Consider the following 27,868-nt stretch of genomic DNA (forward strand, 5'->3'; position numbering starts at 1 on the left):
ATAGGTAGAAAGGAATATCCACATTCCAGTGACAAGTTTGCTCTTCCCAAAATATCTGAAATAGGAAGTGCCTAGTTCCCAGATCTGTCACTAAGCAGACAGAAAATCTGAAGAACTGCAGCAGCTTGAGAATCCAGCCTGCATGAGGTGGAGTCTCAGTAATGGCTCTCAACAATCCTCAACCTTTATAGATATTGACCATGCAGAACTTAGATTTAAGACACTTGTAATATTGGTATTTAGTGCAAGGAATAAAGTAGATGTTGTTTTCCTAATTGGGTCCATTTTCCTAAAGTATACCTTAATCATTCTTTTTAGCTAGTGTCTTCTCTGTTCCATCTTCCAGGTTTTGAGGCATCAGGAAAAATTACTTGAAAAACATTCTTTAATGCAACTAAGGAAGAAGTCTCTATGGACTGTGTAGTAAGGCTTTGCTGCCCAAGAGTAGAGATTTTTAATAGACTGTTTTACTGAAGTAGAGTTAGCAACAGACTCACCATGAAAACAAAATAGAGAAGTAAAGTCTGGTTCAATGTGTGGCTTGTGAACAGTGATAGGGATAGGTCTGTTTCTGAGAGGAAACTGTGCTACTCAAAACAACCTCAAAACTATTCACTCATCTCTGAGATTTTGTTGGGCATACGTGTGTAAGTTATTTAGCAGCAAGATAAGGGAAGCGATTGGGAATTCTAGGGTGTTAATCAAGGTAACCATACAAAAGTGCAGAAGTAATGGTGGAATGGGGTTTTGTTTTCTTTTTCCTGAAGCTGTTCCTAATTAGTATCTGTATTAATCTTGGCAACTGTAAGAAAATGTAGTTGAAACCATTGCTCAGGTCAAAAGGAGGTAAAAACTGCAGGAGGCTACAAGGGGTTTTGAATGACCATTCTGATCCTCATCCATCCATCGGGTTTGGGATTTGTTGTGCAGTAGTCCAGTGTCAAACTTGTCGGTTGAGATGCATAAATGAAAGCTTGTTGGAAAGACGTAAATTGACTCCGGTGCTTGTCACAACTTCGTCTAATTGTGGGTGGTAATTTCTTTGCCCCTCACCCCAGAATCACTCTAGTAGCAGAAGAGCTAAAGGTATGTAGAAACTTGCCTGGTTACTGGCAAGTCAGAATACGTCTTCCTTGTGATCTTTGGTCCAGTGGACCAGACAGTAGACGGGCCTAGATTCTCTTTGCACCTTGCCACCCACTAGCTTGTTTAAGGAAGTCATTTTCTGTACACAAGTTCCCATCTGTAAAAGGGAGAGGATGATACCCACCTAATATCTAAGTGTGTTGAGATTTGTATGGATGAAAAACACTACAAGAGCAGGCAATATTCCCTGACACAGGTTTGGCTAGAAGTGGCTAGAACTCAGATCCTTTAAAGGGTACTGCAGGGTGCTGCCCAGTATTAATATCATTAGGTGTGCAAATGCCTACATGTGACTTGCCAACTCGAGATGTCAAATAGGAAGCCACAGTGTTAAAACATTCCAACCTGCTGGAGGCTTTCTGAGTTGTTTGCTGCAGAAGAATTTCTCTAGTGTTTGTCTGCACTTTTAAAAAAAGTGACAGCTAAGAGCTGGCTTTTTCTGAGGGGAGCTTTGAGTCTAAGGTTGAAGCCTAGAGCCACACCTCTCTGCAGGTCAGCTGTAATACTTCATGCAGATTCCAAGTGCAGTTCTCTATAACATGAACCAGTCAGCTCCCACGTTCATTATTCCTTTACGTGAGATGGTTCTCAAGAAGGCAAGGTGAAAATGTGTTAAGTTAGGATTCAAACTTGAACTTGGACTGTCACTTGCTGTTGCATTCCACAACTGAGTTGTTTGAACTAAATAGTAAATGCGTGGTCTTCAAGAAAGCCCTTCCCACCCTCACAGCTATAAACAACCAAACAGAAGCTGTTTTTATTGCAACTTGACTGTGATTATATTATTAAATGAAACACACTGTACATGGCTGAAAACCAAATGCCCAAAAAACAACAGACTGATAACAGATTCTTGTTCACCTCAGAATAATAAAACTATTCCAAACATGTACAGAAAAAAAACCAGACAAAACTCTCACTTCAGGGTCACCAATAATTTAAATTATATTATGCAAGGAAATCACTGTTATGCTCCCTTCTCTGTACTGAGTATGAAAACTGATACATTTATTTTGGCATACTTAGGAAAAGTAATCCAAATAATGTTGGTATGTGCCCAACACTTATCACAAAATTTGGTCCAAAGGTGTGATTGAATTCAACAAAAATCTGAATATGCAACATTGGGGGACTGAACATGAAGATACCCCTTTAAAATCTATTGCACTTCTATCCAGCAGTGTGCGTGCACATGTTCAGAGCTTGTACAAGCAAGACTCTAAACAAAATTAGGTTCTAGAACTCAGAGTGACAGATCTGCTTTGTTTTGATCATTTTAGATCTCATCCCCCAAAAGCAAGTTATGAGCCAAGTCTGGCTCCTTTATGTCTGTCTGTTCAGAAATATTTTCTTCCAGGCTTTCTAATTCTTTACGCACTTCCTGAATGATGCTGCTGTCATCATAGTCACCAAGAAAGTCTCTGGGCATGAAACCAAGAAAAGGTATTTCTTCCATGAGCAAAGGGTCATCCTTATCATTACTTTTTGTTTCATTGAAGGACAGTTCACACGTGGGCATGTTGTTCTGGCTGCTGAGAATAAAAATGCATCATTAGTTCAAAAATCAAGCCATGTTTTGGTTCCAGTACTTTAATGAAGTGGACATTTCATTTCCATTCTCTTCCTTTCACATATATATCAGAGATGTAGAACTGCCGAATGTATTTACTTGAATTTTTTAAATGTCTGCTATAAATCAGTTCAAGAAACCTGAAGAGATTCAGCCTAATTCTGAGCAAAAAATTGCAGGACAACTGCAAAACATGGTAACGATAGTGGGTATGAAAGTGAAAGGGGTCTCTTGGTTCAGTTTAAGCTTCTACTATCACGGCAACCACATCATAGGCTACTTAACAACTATTTTGTCCTGTAATTAGTATTTTAAGAAACAAACTTCTGAAGTGTCCATATTTTTCCCTTAAAAGTGTCAAACATGTTTGGAAAGCTCTATTTAGCTGATTTTACTTATAAATGGAGGTCAGTCCAATAGCTGTAAGATTTTTTTATTTTTGTTCTGAAGGGGAGGTTCTAGTGAGTTGCAAACAGAGGGGAAGTTAGTCTATATGAAAGGAAAGGTCCTCCTTTTACCTATGAAGAATCATCTACCTGCTGGCTGGAGGAGGAAATAGAACTCTAGTTCTGTTTTGATCATTTGGATCGGCATTTGATCAAATGCAGATAGCCTCAACATGATTAGCATACAGGGTTAGTAATGATGGAGGGATGGTACATATCAAGCCAAGTCATTTTTGCAAGACTGCCAGACTGGAATATGCAAATTGAATACTTTTCTGTATATTCATGGGGGGAAAAGTAAACTTTTGTCTTCAGCCAGGTGCCACACACAGCAGTATACTACTATTAGTTTATCCAAACAAGCATTAGAATTGTCTCACTTATTTTTGGATCAACTGACAAAGCATGCAACAGAGAAGACAAATCATCCTACTAATAGTTTAACAGCCATACCCTATTTACTTGCTTCTGTTTGATTTATCCCCATGTGGTTTAAAAAGCCATAACATATATGACAGGTGGGCAGCATGTTTGTGCTTTTTGAGGTCAAAAGGACTGAACTAATTTATCATAGAAGTCAGTGCTGAAATGCATCAAATGTACCTGCTATAACAAAATCAGTGAGCTGTTCTTCAGGTGAGATCATGATTATAAATGTTGGTGTAGAGGAACAAATGTAATAGAAAACTTTTTGCCAAAACCATTGTTTCTACTTCAGGTCTAATTTTATGCTTATATTTAGCTTCTCCCAAGCTGCTTTGGGAGAACTAATATGAAATTACCCCATGCACTGTTGTGTATCTTTAAACAAGTGCTCAATGGCTGAAATGTTTGTCCTTGAATGACAGAAAAGTAAGAGACATTGAGAACTGCTGCAAGTTTAGCCTCAATGTGACTATGGCCTTTTGTTGGTCCTTTTCAGGGAGAACGAGGGGGAGAGGTCTACTCAGTACTGTGCATGCTGTTCTTGCAAGAAAATGCCAGCTGGAGAAAATGAAGGCATCTGTGCTCAGCTAGGCAGTGTACATTGGGAAATAAGGAAAGATGCCTGCCAGTTTTCTGCTGACAGAAATGACTGCTATTAGAACAGACTACAGGCTTCGGGGGGCCCCGGAGGGGGGTGGGGAGCCTCTGGCCCTGGTTGTTTCACCCTTGTCTGACATGATACAGCACTGTCATAATGTCAATCACAGTTTGATTTCTAAATGAGCGAATGCCTCTGACAAGGAGACTGGAGCATACTGTGCAATCAAAGGGGAGTTTTTAAACAATAAAATGTTACTGTTCCAGAAATAACCTTGGTATTTCCTCAGTTGGCAGCCCAGTGCCCACTGATTCATAGTCTACACAATCACCACTAATAACTTCCTGACCAGCTTTGAATTCTAATAGCTGAAGGGAGAATAGAAAAGGCATGACATGTTTTAAGCCAGCCTTGACTGTATCCGAGTCACTACCGAGGAAAGCAGCCGGTAGTCTGCAAAAGGATTCTGGTGCAATCGGCAATATGCACAAACCTATTCATGGATTCGCAGAAGTTTAGGGCTGGAAAGGACCTTGTGATCATCAGGTCCAGACCCCTTGCTCTGGGCAGTCAAAACAACCTGAATGCATAATAGATGGAAAGTCCTACCTCTGAGGTTGGCAAATCAAGCCACTTGCACATGGGCATCGCTCGAGCACTCCGTCTGGTTCCAGTTCCCAGGTGATCAGGTTGAGAAGTCTGTTTGAAGGATCATAACAAGGTTCTCCTGCTGCAGGTAACGGAGTGCACACAGGAAACAGAAGGTCTGCATGCAAAAGTAAGAAGCCTATGAAGATTTTGATCCCAATTATAACTCCTGAGCTCTGTTCAGAAGGCTGACATGAGAGAGCTGGGGCATACACGTGGCTCTCTCTAACCCTTGTGAAAGAGAAATATCCCCATCACCTTCCTTTCCAGTAAATGGGAGCAAAACTTGAAGTAAATCATATTACAGCCTTTAAGTAGCAACCATTCATGTCCTTTTCACCAAAAGGCCAGTTCCAGTGTGCCAAGGCATTGGTAACTGCATTTCTAAAAATGCTTTTACCTGAAAATTTCAAGGTATAGATAGGTAATTTGTTTTTATTCAGAAGTTAAGTAAAACTGAAGCACCAATGAGCTGTGACCTTTTGAAGCTCCCAAAATAAAATAATTGGGAATCCAAAAATGACCATGTATTGACCTTCAGCAAAACATAAGAGTCCAAAAACCTTAATGGATGCTATTGAGACTTTAGTATTGGACCTCTGTGCAGGGATGAATTTCACCTTGGTGAGAAGAATTATTTCCAGGCTCTGCAATGTGGAAAGTCTGTGCTGTACAGCTCTGCCTACAAAAAGCTCTAAGATGAGCGCCCCCCCCCTGTTTCAGGCTCCGTTATGCATACTCTGGAAGTGAGAAGTCATGCGAATAAAACCCAACTCTATGATGGGCAAACAAGACAAAAAGAACTAAGCCCCAGAGAGGGTGCAAGCACTCATTCTCTTTTCACTTGTATAGGCCTGATTACCTTGCAGGCTGTTCTGGTTTGTGTAATCCAGGACAGTTTCTTAATACTGCCCAACAGCAGCTCACGTAGGAGGCTTGGACTTGGGCAAATCACTGGTTCCAATGGTATCCCTTGGGACTCATGAGAGGCAACAGTGATTTTTGGCATAGCTCTGTTGTGTGGTCTTCAAAATGACTGAAGTTACCTTGTTCTATGCCTTGTTTGCTCATGCCATTCTGACTTTTAGTATCTGAAGTATACTTTTGCACCACAGAGTGCCCATGAGGTTGCTTCCCATTCCTAACCTTATAAAGCCTTATCCTAATGCCTTGCACAGAACTACAGACCAACATATAATTCCCCCTTGATTAGCCACCTCGGTTTAGCAGAAGAAGAGGGCATAGATGCTCTTGCGTTGTAAGAAAAATAAAACTGTTTTACCTTTCTGAAAAGCACAGCACATTCCAGGATTGCAATCCTGCTGATTTTCACAAATTGTGCCATTCTCTCCTTTTGAAACAGCTTTCATACATTCGCCCCAGACACAAAGTTGGTCCCCACAGCATTCAACATCTCTTGAGCAATGCTTTGGATAAAAAGGGAAAAATATATATATATATTTAGCGCCATAACAGAACTCATCCCAGGAGCAAACAAGTAACTAAGAATTAACAGAGCATTAGGCCCTGATTCTGTGAACAGCTGCATGCATGTGCTTACCCTTCACACAACTGTTTGAAAAATCAGGGCCTAGGAGAGGCTGCACTGGCAGCACTCAAATCAAGCAGATCTTTTCACTGGTACTTAAATCCTGCTGGGGCCTGGCCACACCCACCCCTCAACTCAGCACTGTGGAAGGGAAGTGTCCCCCTCAAGGAGGCTGAGGGGGGACCTGGTGGCTGCATACAAGCTCATCAGGGGAGATCAACAGCAAATAGGCAGAGCCCTTTTCTCCCCAGCATCACCTGGGGTGACAAGGAACAATGGTCATAAGCTGATGGAGAATAGGTTTAGGTGAGAGATCAGAAGGCAATATTTTACAGTTAGGGTGGCCAAAATCTGGAACCAACTTCCCAGGGAAGTGGTCCTCGCCCCTACCCTGGGCAAATTCAAGAGGAGGTTGGATGCTCACCTGTCTGGGGTCTTGTGAACCCAGAATTCATTCCTGCCTGTGGCAGGGGGTCAGGCTAGATGATCTATTCAGGTCCCTCCTGACCCTAGCTACTATGAAACCATGAAGTGTTCCCCAGCTTCTAGCCTGAGCCACTGCAGGCATGTGCCTGCATTTCCTTAGTCCAGAGGAGATGTCTATACAGTTAACAAACCCGTTCAGAGTAGCCAGGTTAAATTAACCTCTAAAGATTGAATCAATTCAGGCTCAGGCTTTTTGAATGTCTGTCCCTAGCCAATGTGCTTATCTTTAAGCTGTGAGCATTCTTACTGGAGTCAGAAAAAAATGTATTAAATCTATATGCAAATCTTTGCAAGACCATGGTTTCAAAGCAGTTTTTGGGGTGTATGCCAATTATACTAATTAACAGATAAAACTTGTAGACTTTATAATTGGCAAATGTTTTGATCATGCATTTAGTTTCACACCAGCCTAGCAATGAAATAGGAAAGAAAAGATACTTTTGGATATTTAGCTAAAGAGTCATCTGTGAAAACTGCTCTTTACTAGGAACCTCACTGTAGGGAAGCATGCCCTACTTGTCACCACTACAAAATAATCTACTGCAACTACTGTGTAAGGAAATTGATCCTTTAGTGAAAAGACAAAGATCACTACTAAATTCAAAGTTGCCAGATTTGAACACTTGCCACCTATGCAGAAGGAAATTATGTGAACAATTCTGATATATGCACACAGAAAATACATACTGCATCAAGGCAGCAGGAAGCTTGTTGTAACTTGCACTTTGCACATAACAATAACGGTTCTGCAAGGTACCTAACTGGACTCTCACAGCGGTAAACAGAAGTCAGATTGGGCTCCAACACACCAGAGAACAGAATCTTTTCTACTTAAATGGAAGAACAGGAAGAGAAAGGAAAACAATGGGCATTTATGCACATACTTTTTTGCACTGCAACGCACTGGAGATCCAGTGTGTCAGAGCAGACTCAATATAAAACTGTCTCACGTGCAGTTGTATAAGTGGCAAAACATGGTTTGGAACTAAAACACCTCCGATGCATTTTAGTTCAAAAGCACACCGCCACCATTTTCTCCGCGCTGACGCGCATTTTGCCATTTATACAAATGCATGTGCCACAGCACCCAGCGCTACAGTGAAAGCATGTGTACAAATGCCCAATAATTCTACAGATAGATGCTCCACATAGATAGCTGGACCATAATAGCTTTGGTTTATTGACCTTAGAAACCGTCACAGCACAACTGACCGCTCTTAGAGACCAAACAATATTCCGTACTTACTGTATGTTGGGCTTTACAAGGCTGACACTTATACTCAAAACTGGAGAATTGGCAATATTTTCCTGTCTCACAGTCTTCATCAATGATGCACTCCTGGAGGAAAAAAAAAATTAAGATGTTTGACTTGCCATGACCAATTAATAGAAATCAGCAATTCCTGGTGTTGTATATGAAGAATTTAAGGAAACCTCTAAAATCTTCCATTTCTTCTACTTAGGCACTAGGAGTTGCATGAGCTAACTGGCACCATCCACTTCAGCTGGCTGCAGTTCCTAACAGAGTAGCACTGTGGTACACTGGCATGTATTTATTGTTGCAAGCTCTACTAAATTAGTTCTTCTCCTTCAAGGATGGTTACCTTGTTGTAAGAATATTAGAACAATGTTCTTGTTGTAAGAATGTATTACTGAAGCAAGTAAAATTCATTTACTTCTTTTTCTGCTTCTGAGCATCCCAAACAGCAAAACTGGCTTAATACTGGCAAACAGATTTAAGGGCTCATCTGTTGCCTGTTACCTTTGGCAGTGTTTCTAAATGGAAAGGAGAATGGAGGAAGGGAGCCTACAATACAGCAGGTTCTGAAGAGAAATGTTGGTGAAAAACCATTTTGTAGCAGCCCTTTTGCCTCAGACTGCAACACTCACTTTGACTCCAGGTTAGCTAGCTTTATGTTGCTCTCCAATAATTTCTTGTGGCTGGTTATTGCTGCTGGATAATATCTGATTTATGTAAGCATGTGCAGATGGTTATTAAAGGAATGGAGAAGGCTTCTACTAAATTTTTCCCCTGCCTCTTACACCAGGCCACAAATTCTCCCTCCTTCAATACTCTTTTACATTACTGAGACTTCAGCCAAAGCCTCTAGCACTGTATTAGTAGTTCAAAGGTGGAAGAATACATACCTATGCTACAATGTATAATACTACTTCACAAGACTGGATATGCTAAGGTTAACTGCAACCTTTTAACAATAGCATAAACTACAGCTTGTACTGTAGGAAAGAACTGAATATATCTTTCCTGTTGACCCGCTTGGGTTGGGCTTCCTTTCTTTGAGTCATGGGGTTGCTGTGAAAGAACAAGCCTCATGGTTTCTCTACCCCAAATATCATTATAACCTCAAATCCTTGCATACCTATATTTTGTTTTGTTTTTGGGGGGAGGGTGTTATGAATTTTAATCTTTTAATCTTAACTGAGTCTGAATATAGTGAGAGTGTTTTGCTTTGTTCTGGGTATACCTAGGACCAGAGAGTCATACCCAGATTCTCAACTGGTGTGATCCCCATACTGTCTCTCTATAAATAAACCAATTTACACCATCTGATATTCTAGCCTGGAGAATGCAAAGTAATCATATACCATTTTACATGCTTTAGACAAATATACTGTAAATTACACAATTCTCCACAGATGGGAGTTTTTTACTTTACTAGATGGTTTTAATAAATAGCACTAGGTCACTAGTAACTATTTGAAGAAGACTCTAATTTAATTCCTAAAATAAAAAAAAATTAAAGAGCTCATGCATCATGCAGAAATGCACAGATTCTGAAAAGTCCAATGCATCAAAAAGTACCATCTACATATGCAATTTTTAATAGTAACTGACCCCAAGTGGTTCATGACAGTTAACTTTTTAAACATGTAAGCAATCCCACTAACTTCAATGCGACTATTCATTGTACTTAAGCAAGATAAGCATGTACCAAAGCACTCTGAATCAGGGTTTCAAACCATAAATGCTAGAAGCATTGTAACAATGAGAGATGATGGCTGGCGGTATGTGCATGTATGCGTAGGGTGGGGGGCGGTTGTTTTGCTTTTGGTTTTTTCTAGATCTTGAGACTAAAGAGACCTCTGCTATTAATTTATTAATTATCAACCCTTGAGGTTTGAGGTAAACTCAAGGTCAGTAGCCATTAAGAAACTAGCCAGTACAAAACAGGGAGCTGACTTCTCTACCTTGCAAACAACTACACTAGCCATGGTTTACATACCAGCAGAATACTGCCTCTCTGTGTGGCAAAGAGCGCTCACACCCACAAACTGGACAGTGCCCTGAATTCTGCACTACGAACAATAAGTGGCTGCATGGTATACATGGAATGGGAAAACATGTTTATCTTGGCAGGAATCCCCCTCACAACATCAAGAGGTCTACAGTACTGCTTGACCTAGCAATCAAGGTACAACAGGAAGGCCATCCACTATGACATGAATGAAAAATACCCAACGCAGAAACATCTAAGCAGCAGAAAACCCCTACCAGTATGCTCCAGAAACATCATACAGGAAACAGGAGACACTATACTGTCATCATGGCCCCAGAGAAGGTGGGAAGAGCAACGGAATAGCAACCATACCCCACTACACAACTACCATCCACACACCCTCCTGGTTAAACTCCAACATAAGGCTGCTGCATAGGTAAACCCGAATTGACTGCTATCGGGCTACGGAGACTTCAATAAAATCAAACATAAAATGAGGCTTACAAACTCACCATCATGCCATCCCTGTGGCAAAGGAGATCAGACAGCCCAGCATACACTAACTGACTGGCCCCTATATGGTCCACCAGGGGAGCAAAGTCTGAAAGCTTGCAGTAATATTGATGGATCTACTCTTACAGGGTCGGAGGAGTCAACTTTTTCAAGTCATATGCAAGAGAGAATTATCAACATTGCAAGTAAACAGGTATATAAAAATACTTGACTGCTACTAAGATAAATTGTTTCTGAGTAGAGTTTAATTTGGATTCTGAGAGAAGTAGGCAGTCAGATACTGCTTTATAATTTTTACTTTAACTTCTGAATTTTAATTTTGGATTATGGTTTAGGGTTCCGAGATGTCTTTTTCTACAGCTACCCTCACGCTCTTCACAGCAGAGATTCCATTCCATTGTGATATCATCTGAGGATCTACCAATAACAATTCTGCAAGATGCTTTAGTGAAGATCATCCATGATCATTTAGAAGGGTGATTGCTAATTAAGCATGATAGTCCCAATCTTTGCTGCATTTGAGCACTCAGCAATACTGGGCGTCTCTACACGTTCATTAGTGAGTTTTTGCTATTGTGCATTAAATTTAGTACCTCTAATGTGAGGTACTAAATAAATAAGCATTAGGCTGCCCTAATGCACAGTAGTGAAAGTGCACACATTTTTACTGAGCATCAGCATATCAGCATGGTTTTTGATGTGACGCTTTAATGTGCTGTAAAATAGGTTACTACACATTAAAGTGCACGTGTAGATATGCCCACTGTGTGGCAAGCATTGTTGCCCATTCAGCTAGGCATTTTTGCTACTTCAAATGGCTTTTAAAAGTTTCATGAATCATATTGTAGACTCCACACCCAGCTCTTTAAAATCAGCGATTTTCTATCACGCTGGAATTTAATCCATAAAGTATACAATCCTTGGATTATCTAAATGTAAGACTTCTTTGAAGTAACTTCCATAACTGAGTCAGGGCTTCCAGACTTAGCCATGATGCCTTTACAGCTTCATTCTTTTGTTCCAGCATTTTTCATCCAAGTGTGTATGACTGCTTGTTTTTATACTGTGCTTTCATGTGACTGATAGGGTTGAAGTTGAAGTTAAATAGAATGGTTGAGATTTTGTGGCTTCCCCAGTTACCTCCCTTTCACCTGCCAGGATTTTATACAACAGCAGCTAGTCACATTCTGGTCAGTTCTTTCTCTTCAGATGCTTCTGCAAGTGTGTTTGTGGCTAAACCACCAAACAAGCTATTTTGTTTCTTCTACATTCTTTATGAGCTAAGGCATATTAGCCAGACCTCACATAGTCAGTCCTACCACCATCCACTCACAGGAGAAATGTTGTTTTGAGATTTATGGAACATCACTATCTACAGTTTTGAAGTCACACATTTTTATAGCTCCAATTCTCTTTGTATCTTGCCATCTCTATCATCTTATCCTGCAGTAAGAGCCACATTGAGACCTTTTTTTTTTTTTTTTATTTGTTCCTGCATTAAGCCACTTATCCAGATTCCCACTGGACAGGTGATTTATTCTTTTAATTTTATTGATGTTTTTAAATACAATATAAAAAAATCAGAAAACTCTGTATGTAGAAACTCAACTATATCACAAATAAATAACAACAAGAAAAAGGAGATAAAGAGGATAGAAGATAGAAAAAGAAAAGAGAAGTATGCAATAAACAACAATGTAGTTACAAAAAATATCAAGAGAATTCCTTCCAACTTGCACCAAACTTGCTGAAACAGTTAAGTCTGCTAAACATCACTCTCTCCCTAGATGTCAGCTGCACCACCTCATTGTACCAGATTTCAACCTTTGGAGATGTTCTACTTTTCCAATGCAGCAATCTAATCCTGCATGTTACTAATAAGGCCTGCTGTAAGAATTCAATTTGGGAAGGATTCAGTTTGAATTCCTTGGCTATACCCAAGAACATACATATTTGCCAGATATATCAGTGCTGTATATTAAACCATTTTAACTCTGCCTATAAGTTTTTTTCCAAAAATAATTGATAATAGAATATAACCAAAAATATGTTATAACGCATCACATTTCCAACATGCATCTACTAGCAATATATTTGATTTTTAAGTTTGGAGAGAACCCAGTGCAGATGAAAAATTACCTTTTGTTGCATAAGACAAAGTCTAAGATCAATTATTGATGTTCAAATATTGTGAAGTTGTGATTTTCACTGGGATTCTGTAGGTAACTTATAGCTTTCCTTCTGCTTAAAGCAAAAAGTCTGTATTTTCCTGCTACCCTTGCCCACCTTTTTCATGGATGACCTTTTTTCGTTGTTTCTGAACTTGGCACTTTCCTTGCAATGTTACTGTTTGTTTCTTCTGCTGCCCCTGGCCTGCATCTGTACCTCCCTCAAACTTGTTCTCCTCTCCCATCTCCCCTAGCCCCTTCCCCTAACCCCTCTCTCCTAAATACTTTTTTCAGCTGCTCTCTCATGTGGACAGGCCTTGTGTGGAGAGGCATCCAGCTTCTTCAGTGAGTGCCACAACATGAAGCTGCCACAACCGAGCGTGTGGCCAGTTAAACCTTCAGCAGATGGCCATTCAAACAGAGGGGAAGAGGGAGAACGTCACAAGGGCTGGAAAACTACTGGCTGTCACTTGGAGCAAGTATTGTAAGGGCAAAGTTTTCATATTGCAATCAGTTAATTAATATTACCCACCAACATTAACAATTTTAAACTGTTACTGGTGCCATATTCGTGCAGGTACACACACATTAGACCTATATCTTATCATATACACCCTAATGAAGAATCCTACATTACAAAGATAGGCTTTAAAGCAAGGAAAATAATCTCAGAAACACAAAACTTGGGCTAAAAACACTTGCCCAATAACACCACCAGTTGTATTCACCAGATGGCTAGACCCTGAAAAATCTCCACTTTCTGGAAACTTGAAAACTAAGTTAATGTTTCAGGAGAAATTTTATCTTCATAGCGTGAGTGGGGGGTGGGAAATTGCTTCTTGCATGTATCACAACACATGGGAAAAGCTTTTTTGTAGCTGAGGCCAGCTACATATTTAAAATGGAAGGGCTCTTTGAAGTGTTTTATTATATACAGTACTACTGTTTAAAATGAATGCAGGAACAAGGTAATCCACTTAGTAGTGATGCAATTTACAGCTGCCAAAGGAGACTACAGAGTGCCTATGTATGCTGCATATAGGAAACATCAATGCTTTAAATATTCAGCAGGCCTCTGCTACCAAAAAGTCTCTTTGTTAAGATTCTCAGGAGCAAACGTTTCAGAGCAGATGCAACAGGTTTTGAGGACAGTGCTTTGTCCCAAATCAATTATTTATTTTTATTCTGTTCCTACTCCCTAAACTTCTTTATTTTAATTTTTAAAAAACCACTGTGATTTTTATACTACACATGCTCTCATGCTTTTCGCTAGAAGTTTCCGATAATTCTTTTGCATAGCTCTTTGGGGTGGAATACAACAGTAGGCATCAAATTTAAGTAGTCTATTTAGGAGAAATTCTCAATTGGAATTACAAAGGAGCAGTTATTCTCAACATCTTTAAATTCTGGGTACCCCTCTGTAACTTTTTTGCATTTGGCAGCACCCCAAACAGTGACAGGGAAACTCTTTAGCTTACCTCAGTGGCTCCCAGCTGGGATACTGCTGCCACTGCCACAGTCAGGTTACAGCACCATGCATGCCTCATGCAGAACTAGCTGAACCAGGAAGGGCTGCAGAAGGAGCATGTGCTTCTACCTGTATTAGGGTTATCAGGGAGGAGTCCCCAGTCCTGCCACAGCCCTTTCTAATCTCACCCTGCATGCTCCTCCTGCTTCTGGGAGCAACATGCAGGCATGTGGGTTGAGGCAGTGATGGTGGCAGCAATGCCCGCACCGCAGCACCTCCAAAGGCTCTTGCAGCACTACAGGGTGCCATGGCATCCCAAATGGAAACCACTGTCTTAGATATTTGAACCTATATTTTCCAGATTGTTTTGTTTTTGCTGGTGCACAATGACAATGTCTGTATCATACTCTTGCACTGATGATACATTATACTTCTTTCTGATCAGCACATTCTCTTAATTCTTAATCATCTTAAATCTTAAGAGCCAGGTACAGCCATAAGTCTTTTACCGGTGTAAATGATCAGAAACTGGTCTATACCCATCACAGAACAGAACGCTGGTACACAGACGGGTTTAAAAATGGCAGAACCCAGTCTAAGATTTGTGGCTCCCCTCCCTCTCCCCCTCCCCCTCCCGCCCCCGCACAGGGCAAATGTGTGCTCTGCTCGCTACTGAGCTAAATAAACTACACCGCTTACAGAAAAGCACATAACTGAGATCAATTCCACCTCAGACTTTTTGAATGTCTGTACTTAGCCAAAAAGTCTACATTTGTCCTTACAAGATTACTTTAATTTTTTTAATGACTCCAGCTATTAGCAGCTTCCCTTCAGGATTAAAGTATCAACTTCAACAAACCACAACGTTTCATACATATTCCAGCTTCCAGGACAAATTCCTAAAAAGATGCATTTTAGTAGAGTTTGTGGTAGCGTGGTGCTTGCCACTTCAAGGGCTGGAGCAGGCAGCCATTTTCAAATGAAGGCAGAGCCAGCAGTTGGCTGAGGGAGCAGCACCAGCCACCTCCCTTGTGGCGTGGAACACCTTGGAGGTAAGGGTGAGGCTACAGGGATGGAGGATGCCTCAGCGGTCCTGGGCATGACCCAACACTGCACCCTGCCGGGGAAGGAAGGCCTAGCGAGACTGCTGGTGGCATGGCAGCCCCACTCAAACACCAGGACCGCTCACCTCCCTGGTGAAAGGCAGGTTGGGGCGCCTTAATAACCCCAATGCCCACAACACTGTGGGTCAGGGGGCCAGGCATGGTTACAGCCACCTGAGCCCAGAGGGTGTAAGACCCCAGGAAAGGAGTGGGCTCAGGCACGGCTGTGGCCACCTGAACCCGCAGGGGTGAAAGACCTCAGAGAGGGGATAATTGTGTAGCCCCAAAGAGGGGGCAGTCATGAAGCCCTAGAGAGACGGCAGTAATGAAGGCCCTGATAAGGGTTGAGTCGGGCTGGGGGTGAAGGACAGCCCAAGGGGGTGCGCGGAGTAGGGCTGTGGGACAGCCAGAAGGGCAGCACATGGGCCAACCCCCATAAGATCAAGTTGTGTGAGAGAAGCCCGGTGAAGGGCTAGGGTGAAGCTAGCCCTCCATTCAGTGCATCGGCTGGTCGCTACCCAGGTGAGGGTCACAGGAGAGGCCCGAGAGACTGCATGTCGCCAGCCAAGGCAATACTCAGATAAGCCCGACGGCCTACGGGGCTGCTCAAGGGAGCAGGGCAGAGCGAAGGGGGCACAGTATCCTGTAGCGAGCGACAGACCCTGTGAGAGAGGGTGAAGTGCAAGAGGCCCCAGTGAGAGGGGGACAGTATGAGTATGTGAGTGAAGGAGACCTGACGAAGGACTAAGTTGACCTGGCTTTAGGCCAGGAGCATAGTGACATACTGGATGCCATCTGTGAGGCATGGGCCATGGTGTAGGGGTGGTATGGAGCCATGGATTGCGCCCCCCTGGCATTGGGGCATGTAATGGGCAGCCTCCTTCATTTACCACCAGTTCACTGTTACAATAAAGTCATGGCAGGAGAGACTGGGTGGACTGCCCCATAGACAGGCAGGCAAGTCAACTTGAGACTTGGCCCCAAGCGTGTCTCCTGTCACAGAATTAATGCATTGCTACTTAAATCTTTAACCAATATTTATTAGGTTGTGACAGGCTTTTTGTTTGTAAAGTATCTCCTTGGCTCAGAAGATGCAGGGAGAAGCTGGCAGCCTTGCATGCATATGGACTGGATATCAAACTTAAAGTTCAAACTTTAGGAAAAAATGTGGAAGCAGAAAGCATCCCGGAAAAGAAAGACTTCAACACTTGCAGGTATGGTGGGTGGGTTTAAGACTTTTTCTTGCCACCCTGAAGTCAACCAATGCTTTTGCTACTGGGCTAAGATACAAGAGTTAGAGTCCCATTTCCTTTGCTTCTCTGGAAAAACAATGGTATAGCATACATGCTAATCTCAACCCACATGCTAGGACCATATATTCTTTAATGCTAAACAACAAGCACTCATATTGTTAATCTAAGACTAAACCAGGAATATGTTAAAATAAAAACACATTATTCATGGCTTCATGCACCTGCTCTGAAGCATTTATTTCTGTTTCTCCATAAATTTAAGACTTAACAGCCAGAGAATCAGTATAGGACTTGAAACCTGTCCCCTCTGAAGTCCATGAGAGTTTTGCCAGGAAATATTCTAGCTAAGCAATTTTTTTTTTTAAATGGCAGTGAAAATTTAAAAGCGCAATTAAAAACTGGTTCCTTGCAGCAGTCTTGAAGTATCAGGTGTGGTCTGCTACTATATTCCAGATTCTCTAAAAAGGCAGTATATTCTCTAACAGTCCCACTATGCAAATGTTTTTCATTACACAATCTGATCTGAAGAAAACTGAGGCTGGCTGATAATAATGTTAACAATGGCTAAACTGTTCTAGGAAAAGTGCCTGTTTCTTTTTATGTGCATTTTCTACCCAATTACCATTTTAAAGTGTTAACATTTTTATGTTCCCACCAGTGTTTATGTTTTCTCCCCCCCACCCCCTTTTTTTATTGCTGTAAACTATGTCGGTTAGGTTGGCTTCAATGCTTTTCCATTACTGCTGCAGACAGTAAAAGCTGCTGAGTAGTGAGGAAAAAAGCATTAAAATGGTTTTATATGCCACATGTACCTTATAGTACTATAATTAGAAAGATGACAGAATTGCATGCAAAGGAATGTTGTTTTAATGAAAATTAAAACCATAGCTCACGTTGTAATAGTTTCCCCAGTTCCTGATATCTTGGTTGTCTAGACATGTGTGCGTTCTAGCACATAATATTCATCTTTAATGAGGAGATATGAATTAATTCAACTCGAAATAACTCAAAACCGTAGTAATACTTTCCAGCAGGGCAAAACCTCTCACTATTGCATTGCCAAGCATACTCACTCCACTGCTATAAAATAAAGGGGTAGGAAATGGACTACTGCTAACATCATAACTATGTTTCTGAGAGCTGAGATTTGATAAATGTGCAGTAAACTATGGTGTTAGACAGAATCCAGGACTGTAGGAACAAATCTATGGCTATTTTACAATAGGGCCATGTGAGTTCTAGATCTGCCATATTCAATAAATAAGAAAATATATGTGATTAATTGGAGCAATTTTGCCTATGACTTTTCAATACCCTTGGAAAGTGGGTACCATTGAGGTTTTCCTCCTTCACTCCACCTTTTAAAATGTTTTTTCCTTTTTAAAACAGGACTTGTTTTTTCACTGGGTGGAAAAAAATGATTTCCAGCACTTCACATGATGTAGAAACCTTCTGTCAGTCTGCTAGGTGAGAACAACAGAACAGCACCAAAAAAGTGTGAAGCAGAACAGTAAACTCAGAAGGGTTTAGAGTAAAGGTTTGACAGAACAATGCCAAATGGACATGCTCTTTTGTGTATACCCTTGATAAATTACAAATGCCTAGATACATGCAAGTCAACATTGGAAATATGTATGAGAGAGACAGCAGAGTAGAGGCACTTTGTAGATTAACTGAATCACAGCTTCATACCCTTTCATAGCATCTGATGAAGTTACTTCTTTAGCACAGAAGCTTATGCATTTCTGATTCAGTTAGGCTATCAGGTACACCTCTACCCTTTTTTCTGACTTCTGACTAATGTGGCCAGCTACCTCTCTCCACATGTGAGCTTTGCTGCAGAGTAGACTAATTAGTTCCACAATAAAGCATCACCATCTACATGTGCACCAGTACTAGGGCACAGTAAATGAACTCCACCATAAGATAGTATCTTCAGGGCCAGTGCAGTAAATTATCAGGATACTGCAGTAAATGACTCTGCCATAATGCACGTTTGGACACTAACTGAGACAGCCGCACTTTGAGCCAGGGTGAAACAGCCCCTGGCTGGTAGCAGGCTTGCGGGGGGTCAGCCACCTGGCTCTGCAGTTTTGGCACTGTTGTGCCCCAGCCAGCCCCAGCACCGCCACCCAAACCTGCTGCCAACCTGAGACTATTTCGCCCCAACAAAATGTGCTGCTGTCCTAGGTGCATGTGTAGATACTGCGCCTGGGAGCAGTGTACTCCAGCACAAACTGCTCCAGAGTTTATCACACTGCATTAATAGAACATATAGATGAGCCTCCTGTGTATGAAAAGTTACACATCTGGGTATTTTTTTGTCAAAATTGTGTTTAACATGAACATACATACGAACTCCTAGTTTTAGTTCACAATAATAGCAGCTTGAAGTGTTAAAAAAAAAAAAATCACAAGTTGGACTCTAAAATGCCAAAATTGGCTAAAATATATAGGCGTGAGATTTATTTTTATTACCCTCCAGTTTAAGTTTTCAGAATACAGTCAGGTCCTACAAGATTTTTTCCACAGGCACTAAGGGGCAGAAACTTGATTTGTGCATGTGTGAAATGAAAGTTGAGATTCTTATACAAGTAGCCGAGACTTTAAGAAAACCACAAACAACACAAGACTCTCAATGAATTCCAAAGTAATCTGACAACACCAAGTATAATATGCTGAGTAGGCCTAATCGGATCATTCTCTGATCAGACAAGAAAAAAAATACTTTTCTTTGGTGAAGGTCACTTAATAGTTTCACTGCTGATCACATTTGCAGAAGTATCCATCTGAAGAATTTTCTTTTCAGTAAGGAACTGATTAGTCAAAGGCTTCATCCTGTCTAATAATTTTGAAATAATGAAGTTTTTGGATTTGGGCATGTCACCAGTCAAAGATTAGGTTGTCTAGTATGCTACCTAATCTTATTCTTTGTGCACAGAATCAATGTTACTCAAATTCAGAGCCTAATAGAAAACACAGCTACATGGGAAGGGGGAGAAGAGGACAGACAGACAGACAGAGAGAACACATGGCTGGATCTAGGATTTTGAAATTAGGGGGAGCAAATGGTGATGTGCACCATCACATATAAGACAACGCATTTTTTTCTGCAGTTAAAACTAAATGGGAAACTTTACTAATATGCTAGGGGCCTAGGGCTGTATTATTTAGTTAAAGATTGAAGCAAAAATAAATATGTCTTCATTGGAAAGAGTTTAAAAAAATCTGCAGGGCTGCGAAATAGGAGCTTCATTACCAGGAGAGTAGCTAACAGACAGCAGAGTTGTAGAACAAAGGATAGCTCAATTGATTGGACATCAAGACCATTAAAAAGAAGAGAGAATCATTAACACCTGTGGAATGAAGAGTTTAGAAGGGATCAGGCAGGTTACACATGAGCCATGAACTCAATTGACTCCTTTAGCACTGCCTGATTACAAATGTTGCTATCACTGCCAGGCAGTTGCTTTTAAACTCTGGGTGGAATCAAAGAGGGGTGCAAGTGCACCTGAACCCTCTGCCCATTTATCCTTGAGATGGTGCATGTAAGAATGACACCTTCCCGTGTTTGGAGTGAAGGAGGGAACCTAAGGGCTAAATGAAAAACTTGTTCTTTCTTGATAAGCATTAAGAAGGTAAGTTTAGAGAGATGGTGAACTTTATTGAAAGAACTGGGGAGATGGGGGGGGATCAAGTAGCATGGGTGAAGGGCAAAGTGGGGAAGGAGGGAATCCTTTAGTGACCTTGAATGACAGTGTAGTAGACTGGAGCCATAATACATAAATGAATAATTTATTCCCATGCAACAAAAGAGTGAGCGATAAATTCGAACTGGCACAAACCATACTGGTCAGGAAAAAGACTGGTTTCCCAACTAGGTCCTGGGTCATTGCTTGTTGGTCATTCAATAACCACAGCCTAGAGCTGCCTTGGCTCACTTTGGTCTTCGTATACTCCTGTCAGACCTCACTCTTCCAACTGCACTTGCTCCAGCATCTGATGCTGTGCATGAGCCTTCCACTGTACAGAACTGGTAAGAACAGGGAAGACAGAACAGGGATTTTAAAAAGGTGGCTAAGGCTTCTGATAAACAAAGAAGTTTCAATGACAGTCACTGCAATTTCCAGGGCAAAGGAAACCACCCAGCTCCAGTTCCTCAAGCAGATATAAATCCAGAAGTGAAATGAATCCAGGGCTGCAAGGAAATAAATTATTCCATCATCTGGCAGCAGAAGACAACAGTAAACAGACCAAGAACTTGAGGAAAGAACATCCTGCTGTTCAAGGAAATACAACCTGTATAAGAAAGATGAATTCAAACAAGGACAGGTGCTAAGAAAAGCTAAAAGGATGATCAGGTGAATGGAGGGCCTCTTACAAGAGGACTAGAACAGTTTGGCTTGTTTAACCCAGCAAAATGAAAAGAGGAGGGCAAACCAGAGAGGGGAAAGATTTTTCTAAACTAATAGACAGTGTTGTTACAAGAACCATTGACAGAGTTCTTTTCTTTTCCATACTCTACATTCAAAGTCATCTTGGACTTAGGTAAATATGGTAAGACAACCTTCCAATAATCAAATTCTAGACATGGAAAATTTCTAACTTTTGCTACAGTTTTCGATTTGTAGAACCTAACTATTGAAGGGTCATCTTAAATTCACCCCACACTGCAGCAGGGGGGGCAGGTGTGGGAGGCAGGCAGTGGGGGCAATCAAGTGGCCTGCTCCCCTGTCAGTTACTGCTTATCCCCCCTCCACCACAACCACCACCACTTGCTTTCCCTGCTGACTTACCCACCAATACCCACACTTGCATGCCCTAGCCTCTGCCTCCCCTTCTCTCTAGCCCCCTGGCACCAGCCCCCCCTGCATCTGCCTGCCCCTTACCCTCCCAGGCCCAGGGCCAGGGCTGTTGCCACTGCAACCACCACTGCATGGCTGGGATGGAGCAACTATATCTGAGGCAGGCAACTATTTGGGCCCATGGGCCACACAGGCAGTTTTGGGGACCTGTCGTGGGCTGTTCAGCACCAAACCCTCCTCCCCCCAACAACAGCTCAGAGCCTGTGAGCCCTGCAGCTTCTCCTTGCTACTGCCACCAGGGCTCAGCAGCATCTGAGCACACAGCCTGGCCCCAGCCCTGGCCTAGGCCCATCCCGCACCTGCTCCGGACTTGCCCCAGCTGGAGTGGACAAGTTTCAGACCAGCCAGGACCTATGCATACAGCCCTGACTCCAGCTCACCCCATGCCTGCCCTAGACTACCTACCCACGCTGACCAGTGATAGCAGCAGCAGCTGGGCAGAAATTGCAGCTGGGCACAGGTAAAAGTGGCCACCTCCCTCTCACCACTGCCAGGTCCTTCTTGCTGCAGTCGCCAAGAGTCTGCGCCCAGGCTGCCCTGCAGCTCCTCTCCACTACTTTCACCACCACCATGAATACTGCCTCTGGGCCACCAGTAGGTCAGTGGTGGCAGTGGAGTCTGCAAAGTCCCGCTGCAGGCTGAATTTGGCCCACAGGTCATATTTTGCCCACCCCTGAACTACATGCTCCATACCATGAGCCAGAGTGGGGTCAGAGCCAGAGCTGTGGAGGGTAAGCAAACTCTTGATTGGGGCTGGAAGTGTAGCCACAGCCTCAACAGCTACCTGCTGCTCCCTCCCCCAACACACTTGTACTCAAATCCAAGATGAGGGGGCTCTTCTCCACCAAGTTAAATGGGGGAAAGGAAACCTCATCTTGGGTTCAAGCAAATAGGGTAAATAAGTTGCGGATCAGGAAAGCAGCTATGGACTTGTTAAGATTTCCCTTGTGTTTTCACAGTTCATTGATGTGATGGCAAATTGCAATGTAATTGTAAGTCTCTTGATAGAACAACAAAGGCAATTGCTTTGTTGGGATTCAGATGCTGCATGCTTAGAATGCTTTCTCTAAAAGTTCGCAGCTTTTATTACAAACATTTGCAGATGCACTAATTCTGATTTTTATACAGTTTTATAGCTAAATTCAAAGAGGCTCACTTTGTTACAAAGCTCTAAAATGACATTCACATCCAATATTAAGGGTTTTATATGAAAATGCAACTGGCATAACTAACACACACCTCCTATCAGTTTTGCTTTTTTGTTTAGTATAAGCTGAATTTTAAGGTGGGTTTGGTTTCTCTCACTTGTTATATAGACTCCATGCCAAGTTTCCATGATTTACCACTTAACTAAAATTTTTTAAATAGAATTTAAAAAAAAACAAGATGACTCAGAGTACTTTATATGGGAGGGATGTGAAGTTTTGGAAATACTGTGTCTCACTGTGAAAAATCTTATTTTGTTCTAAATAAGTTCCCTGGTCATTTTAATCAGTAAAGTACTGCACAATGAGAATGAACAGCTTTCAAAAGCTCGACTCCCTCAACAGTCCCTTGTTCTCCAGAGCCAAAATCTTATACACTTCATCCTTAGGCAACTCTATTTTCCATGATTTTTTGGCTGTAGCCAAGATAACAGACAAAGACACTGATACTACAGTTGAAATACAAAACACAAATAGGGATTCAACTGCAACAGGCCATGTTTACCTGAACTAATATGTTCATGCAGTCGAATGAAGACATGAAGTCTTATCTCCATGCACTTTGGCTTGGATGCAAAGAAGAGTGGTGAGAACAAAGTAGGGGCTGTACATCTGGCACATAGACTTACTTCTGCCACCTCAGAGTAGGGTATTTGCAAACCTCTGTGGGCTAGCACAGCTGAGTTGGTGTGGGACAGAAGAGAAGAACTGCGAGTTCTGTGACTCCTTTCTAGGTTTGCTAGCAACAGAGTTAGACTGCTTTACATTCAAGAATCAAGCCTCAGAGTCTAGCCCACAGAATGAGAGAGAGAGGAGGAAAGGAGCAAGGGAAAAAAAATAAGCAGAACCTCTAACAATCAAGTCCTGATGATATCCACCTAATAAATAAACACATTTACCTGTTTTCAAACCACGTTAAATTACTGCCGTTGAGCAATTTGTACAGATATCAGACTCTGCATAGCTGATTTCAGTTTCCATACTTATGGACAAAAGGGGAAGAAACAAAACTCACACAAGATATGAAAGAGATAGTAGAGGCTGAGTTTAGTTTGAAGTCAAAAAGAAGGCAGGGCAGGGCAGCACTTTAGAGACCAACTAGTTCAGAGGCATGATTGTGTGCAATATCTCAGCTGTGTCTATTTTAAAATAATTTAAGTATCCAGATTTCAGAGAGGCAGTGAAAAAATCTACTTTATCTGAATGTTATCTGGGATACAATTATTTTAAACATGCTAAAGTTGTAAAAAGTTCCAAATGAGTTTAGTAACCTTAACAGGTATGTGACACCTTTCAGGCCAAAGCATACCAAAGTGCTTTTAAGGGGAAAAGGCTTATAGGGAAAGTCAGCTACCTCTGAGATACAGAAAATAAGTTTATTTATGGTGCTCCTATACTCTGTTGCCACAATGTAGGATAGAAAATAAAGGGCCCTTTATGTTATTTAAGGGGTAGAGGGATCTTGAAGAGGGCAAGTAGTACTTAGCAGAGCTGGAATTGTCTCATGATCCTTATAGCTATAAATATAATGCCTACTCTTGCAGGTTGTATTATATCGGCTCTGATTTATTGCAAGCAGTCAAGAGGGCTGTTGGTTTCAGTGTTTTCTGAAATAACATCCCCCATGGTAACAGTCATCTCTAATAGTTAGATCTTGGATAAGAAAACAATGTGATCTGAACTGTCAGGACTGGTACTAGTTCCTTTCTTTGCAGTCTCCTATCCAGGCTAGTGTTAGCAGGAATTGCCATGTCCATAGCACTAGCAGGTATGGATCTCCTGACTTGGCTGGCTACGTTCAAGTGATAATATCCAGGGTGGTTAACATTAAATGTCTGTCTAGGTTTTCCAGGAAGAAGAGAGAAATTTTACTTTGCCTATGGTCAGCCTATACTCAACATCCTTCCAAACACAGAACACCAAGAGTAAAGCACATTATTCAATCAGGAAGCGAAAGATTTTTTTTTATAACCATGTGAAGTCCAAGACAAATAAATAAGACAAATCTCTTTCCCAGTTGATAGTTGTGAAATTGCCTGAAAACAGAAGAGCTGTTGAGGTTCCACTTTGTCAAGAGCATCGATAAAGAGGAAAGCCTCCATCTGCATGCCAGGAAGCTATGCTCCAGAGGGAGGCAGAAGGGCTTTAGGGCTGGAAGATTCTCAGTAAGTAACAATTCATAGTACAGGCTCTGAAAATTATTTTTGTTCTGGGAAGTCTGCAAACATTCTGCAAATTCCCACCCTTGCCTGCCTTTCATCTACATTCCCATACTGCAGGACAGCAAATGCTAGTTTGGGGTGGGGGGTTGTTGTTTACTTCTGCAGTACATAAACCATGGTTTGATAGCTGATGTGTTCTTTGGCATGGTATTCCCCAGCAATAACAAGCAGTGACTCAACCATCCTGAAAGTTCAAACAAACACTCATTAGCAGAAGACATTGAAAGCTCTGGTCTGGAATTAGACAGGGAAGGAGAACAAAGTAGGTTTTATTCAGCTTGCATAAAAAGTACATCTCTCAAGAGAATACAGTTCCATTAGTCATTTTGCAGAACTCTCTTCCTATGTTTGCTACATCGCAGCTGAGGTAGGGAGAAAGGTAGACATACAGGGCTCAATTCACCATTGCCCTGCAGTTAGCATACTTGCACCACCATATTGTTATTGTAAAACACTGGTGCTCAACCTCTAGCCCTTGAGGCTGCATCATCCAGTTCCTGGGGCTCCTTGCTGGTCCAGAAATTTGGTGGCAGAGGAAAGCTGACAGGGTGGCAGGACCTGGCCAACAGACAGGCCCCACACCACTCATCTGGCCTGTGGATCAGAATAAAATCTTACACTTACCTTGCCTGGGCACAAACAGGATGATGAGGAAGAATGAATCCAGTCTAGCTCTTCCTATTTATACTGTGGAAAGGCTAAAATAGTTTTGGTGCTTTAAATGAACAGCTCTTAAGAGAGTGCAGAGTATACAGAGGAAATTCAGAAGCCCAGTATGTGGAATAAAAGAAGAGTTACCAGGCTAGTTCTTCAGCTGGTATGAATTTGCAAGGATCCATTGACTTTAATTAAACTACATAGCAGCTGAGGATCTAGGATCTTCTGTTGAGGATTTCAGTTAACTTAAAGCAGCTGGAGATCCAAGCCATTAGCTTTTCATAGCTAGATCATCCTGAGATTAGAACAAATGCAAATACAGACTAAAATCTTGAAGTTATACTCCACATCCAGGGGCCAATCATATGTTTAATACATTACCACCACACTAAATAAAACGTAATGCTTAAGGTTCTGACCAAGTTTTCAGTTCAGTATTTGCTGAATCCAAGAAATCAAACTCTTTAAAGCAAAACCACAAGAAAGATTTTAAGTGTTTTCTTCTGTCGTAAAGCTTTTCCCAACCACAAGACTGATTTAGTTAGCTAGTATGCCAGAAGTAATGCTTCCTATGGACTCGCAACACTACTCTGCAAGGAGTCACAAAATGATCTGTCACTAAGGGTAGAAATAGAAGTCACCTTTCATTACCTTTGTGCTGCCATAAAAACTCCTATGGTGGCACAAACTTAACTTGTATAGTTAGCATGAAGAAATTCAGGTGGGGTAAATGCAACTCATGGTACAGTGTTTGAAATAAGAAAGGGGTTTTTTTGTCCTTTCAGTTGACGTGAAGTTAGTTCTTAGATTCCTTATAATCTACTATGCTCCCTTAAAACTCTGATAGGATCTGTAACTAGTTTTCAGAAGGACCCAGTCCTATAATTCCAGTATCCTTTGCATGAGTGCAATGTTTTAATTCAAAACAGAAACTGCAGAATGCAGCCCGAATTGAAGCACTCCTTTACAAGTGTTTGTTTGCCCAGGAATTTCAGTTTGCAAGTAGGGACACGAGTGCAGCGAACGTTCATAAAATTTCACCACCTCCCCTCCAAGAAGAAAAGTTTTAAGGTCTTGGACCCTGTGCTGATTGGTGGAGGGGCCCAGGGGAAGGAGAGACAAGGGAGTGGCTGCCACCTTGTCTGCTGCCCTTCGTGCTGCCCCGCCAGCTGGCGTCTTCCCCTCCCACCAGTGAGAACCACGGGCTCCCACTGGGGAGTCAGCATTTTATTTTTATTGGGGGTTTTTTGTTGTTGATTTTGCAGACAATCACAGATTTTGCAATTTCTGTGAAATTGTGAAGTAGATCCCTATTGAGATCCTCTAACAGCACAGACCTATCTGATTTGAGAAATCATTCCTTTCACAATTGATCAACACTGCATACATTTTAAAAAGTAGTGCTTGGGTTTAACCAAGCAGTTCTAGCTTAATGCTGATTTCCCTCCTCTTGTTTTTAGGCTGTGTTTACACTGGTGTGTCTCAATGAGTAGGGACCTACCTAAATTGCAACAATACAAAGGGTTTTTCATCGCCCACCTATGGTGGGCACAGCCTGTTTCACAGGCATTTCACGGTGGCCCCGCGCCTCAGCATTGATTGGTGGAGAGGCCCATGGGGAGGTGGGATGAGGGGGCAGTTACCATCTTGATTGCTGGCTGGTCTTCATGTGGCCCTGCCCTTTTGTGCTGATTGGCAGAGAGACCCCAGGGGGAGGAGGAGAGGGACGAGGGGGTGGCCACCATCTTCTCTGCTGTCCTTTGTGCTGCCCTGCCAGCTGGTGCTCCCCCCCAGCGACGACCACTGGCTCCCACTGGGGAACCAGCATTTTATTTTTATTGGGGGGGGTTTGTTGTTGTTCTTGCAGACAATCCCCGATGTTGTGGTTTCCACAAAATCATGAATTAAGTAGGTCCCTACTAATGAGATACTCTGACCCAGTACAGGACCCATATGACTGTACAATTCTTCCCTTTTCCTCTCACCCCCATCCTCTTGTTATTAGTATTTTGTAGGATTTGGGGTCATTTTTCTAAGCAGTTCTCTCTCTCAATACAAATTTGGTGAAAAGGTTACTTACAAGATAAAATCATAGGAAGTGTCTTTATCTGGTATAAATCAAGACAGTTGCATTCACTCTACAGGGGCTAGAATTTGTTCCTGCAATGGAACTCTACTATATTATGCCACATGAAATTCATTCTAACCACACTTATTATTATATGTTCAAATTATTAACTTAACTTCTTTTTCACTCACAAGTTTTACAGTTGGGTTTTACAACTGGGTTTACAACTCGGTAGGGA

General features: G+C 41.8%; 1 protein-coding gene across 1 annotated transcript in view; it reads right to left on the minus strand.

Annotated features, from left to right (window-relative positions):
• Positions 1 to 1,900: 1,900 nt before the first annotated feature.
• The window catches only part of DKK3 (dickkopf WNT signaling pathway inhibitor 3), a 41,491-nt gene continuing 15,523 nt past the window's right edge, over positions 1,901 to 27,868 (minus strand). Inside the window, exons 3-6 of the mRNA XM_006027088.3 lie at positions 8,116 to 8,208; positions 6,117 to 6,261; positions 4,796 to 4,952; positions 1,901 to 2,678 (exon numbers count right to left, since the gene is read on the minus strand). Coding sequence (XP_006027150.1) covers positions 2,423 to 2,678; positions 4,796 to 4,952; positions 6,117 to 6,261; positions 8,116 to 8,208 — 651 coding nt within the window. The 3' untranslated portion in view covers positions 1,901 to 2,422. The remainder of the gene's footprint in view (positions 2,679 to 4,795; positions 4,953 to 6,116; positions 6,262 to 8,115; positions 8,209 to 27,868) is intronic.

The sequence above is a fragment of the Alligator sinensis genome, unplaced genomic scaffold (assembly GCF_000455745.1).
Source record: "Alligator sinensis unplaced genomic scaffold, ASM45574v1 scaffold352_1, whole genome shotgun sequence".
In the NCBI taxonomy this organism is placed as follows: Eukaryota; Metazoa; Chordata; order Crocodylia; family Alligatoridae; genus Alligator; species Alligator sinensis.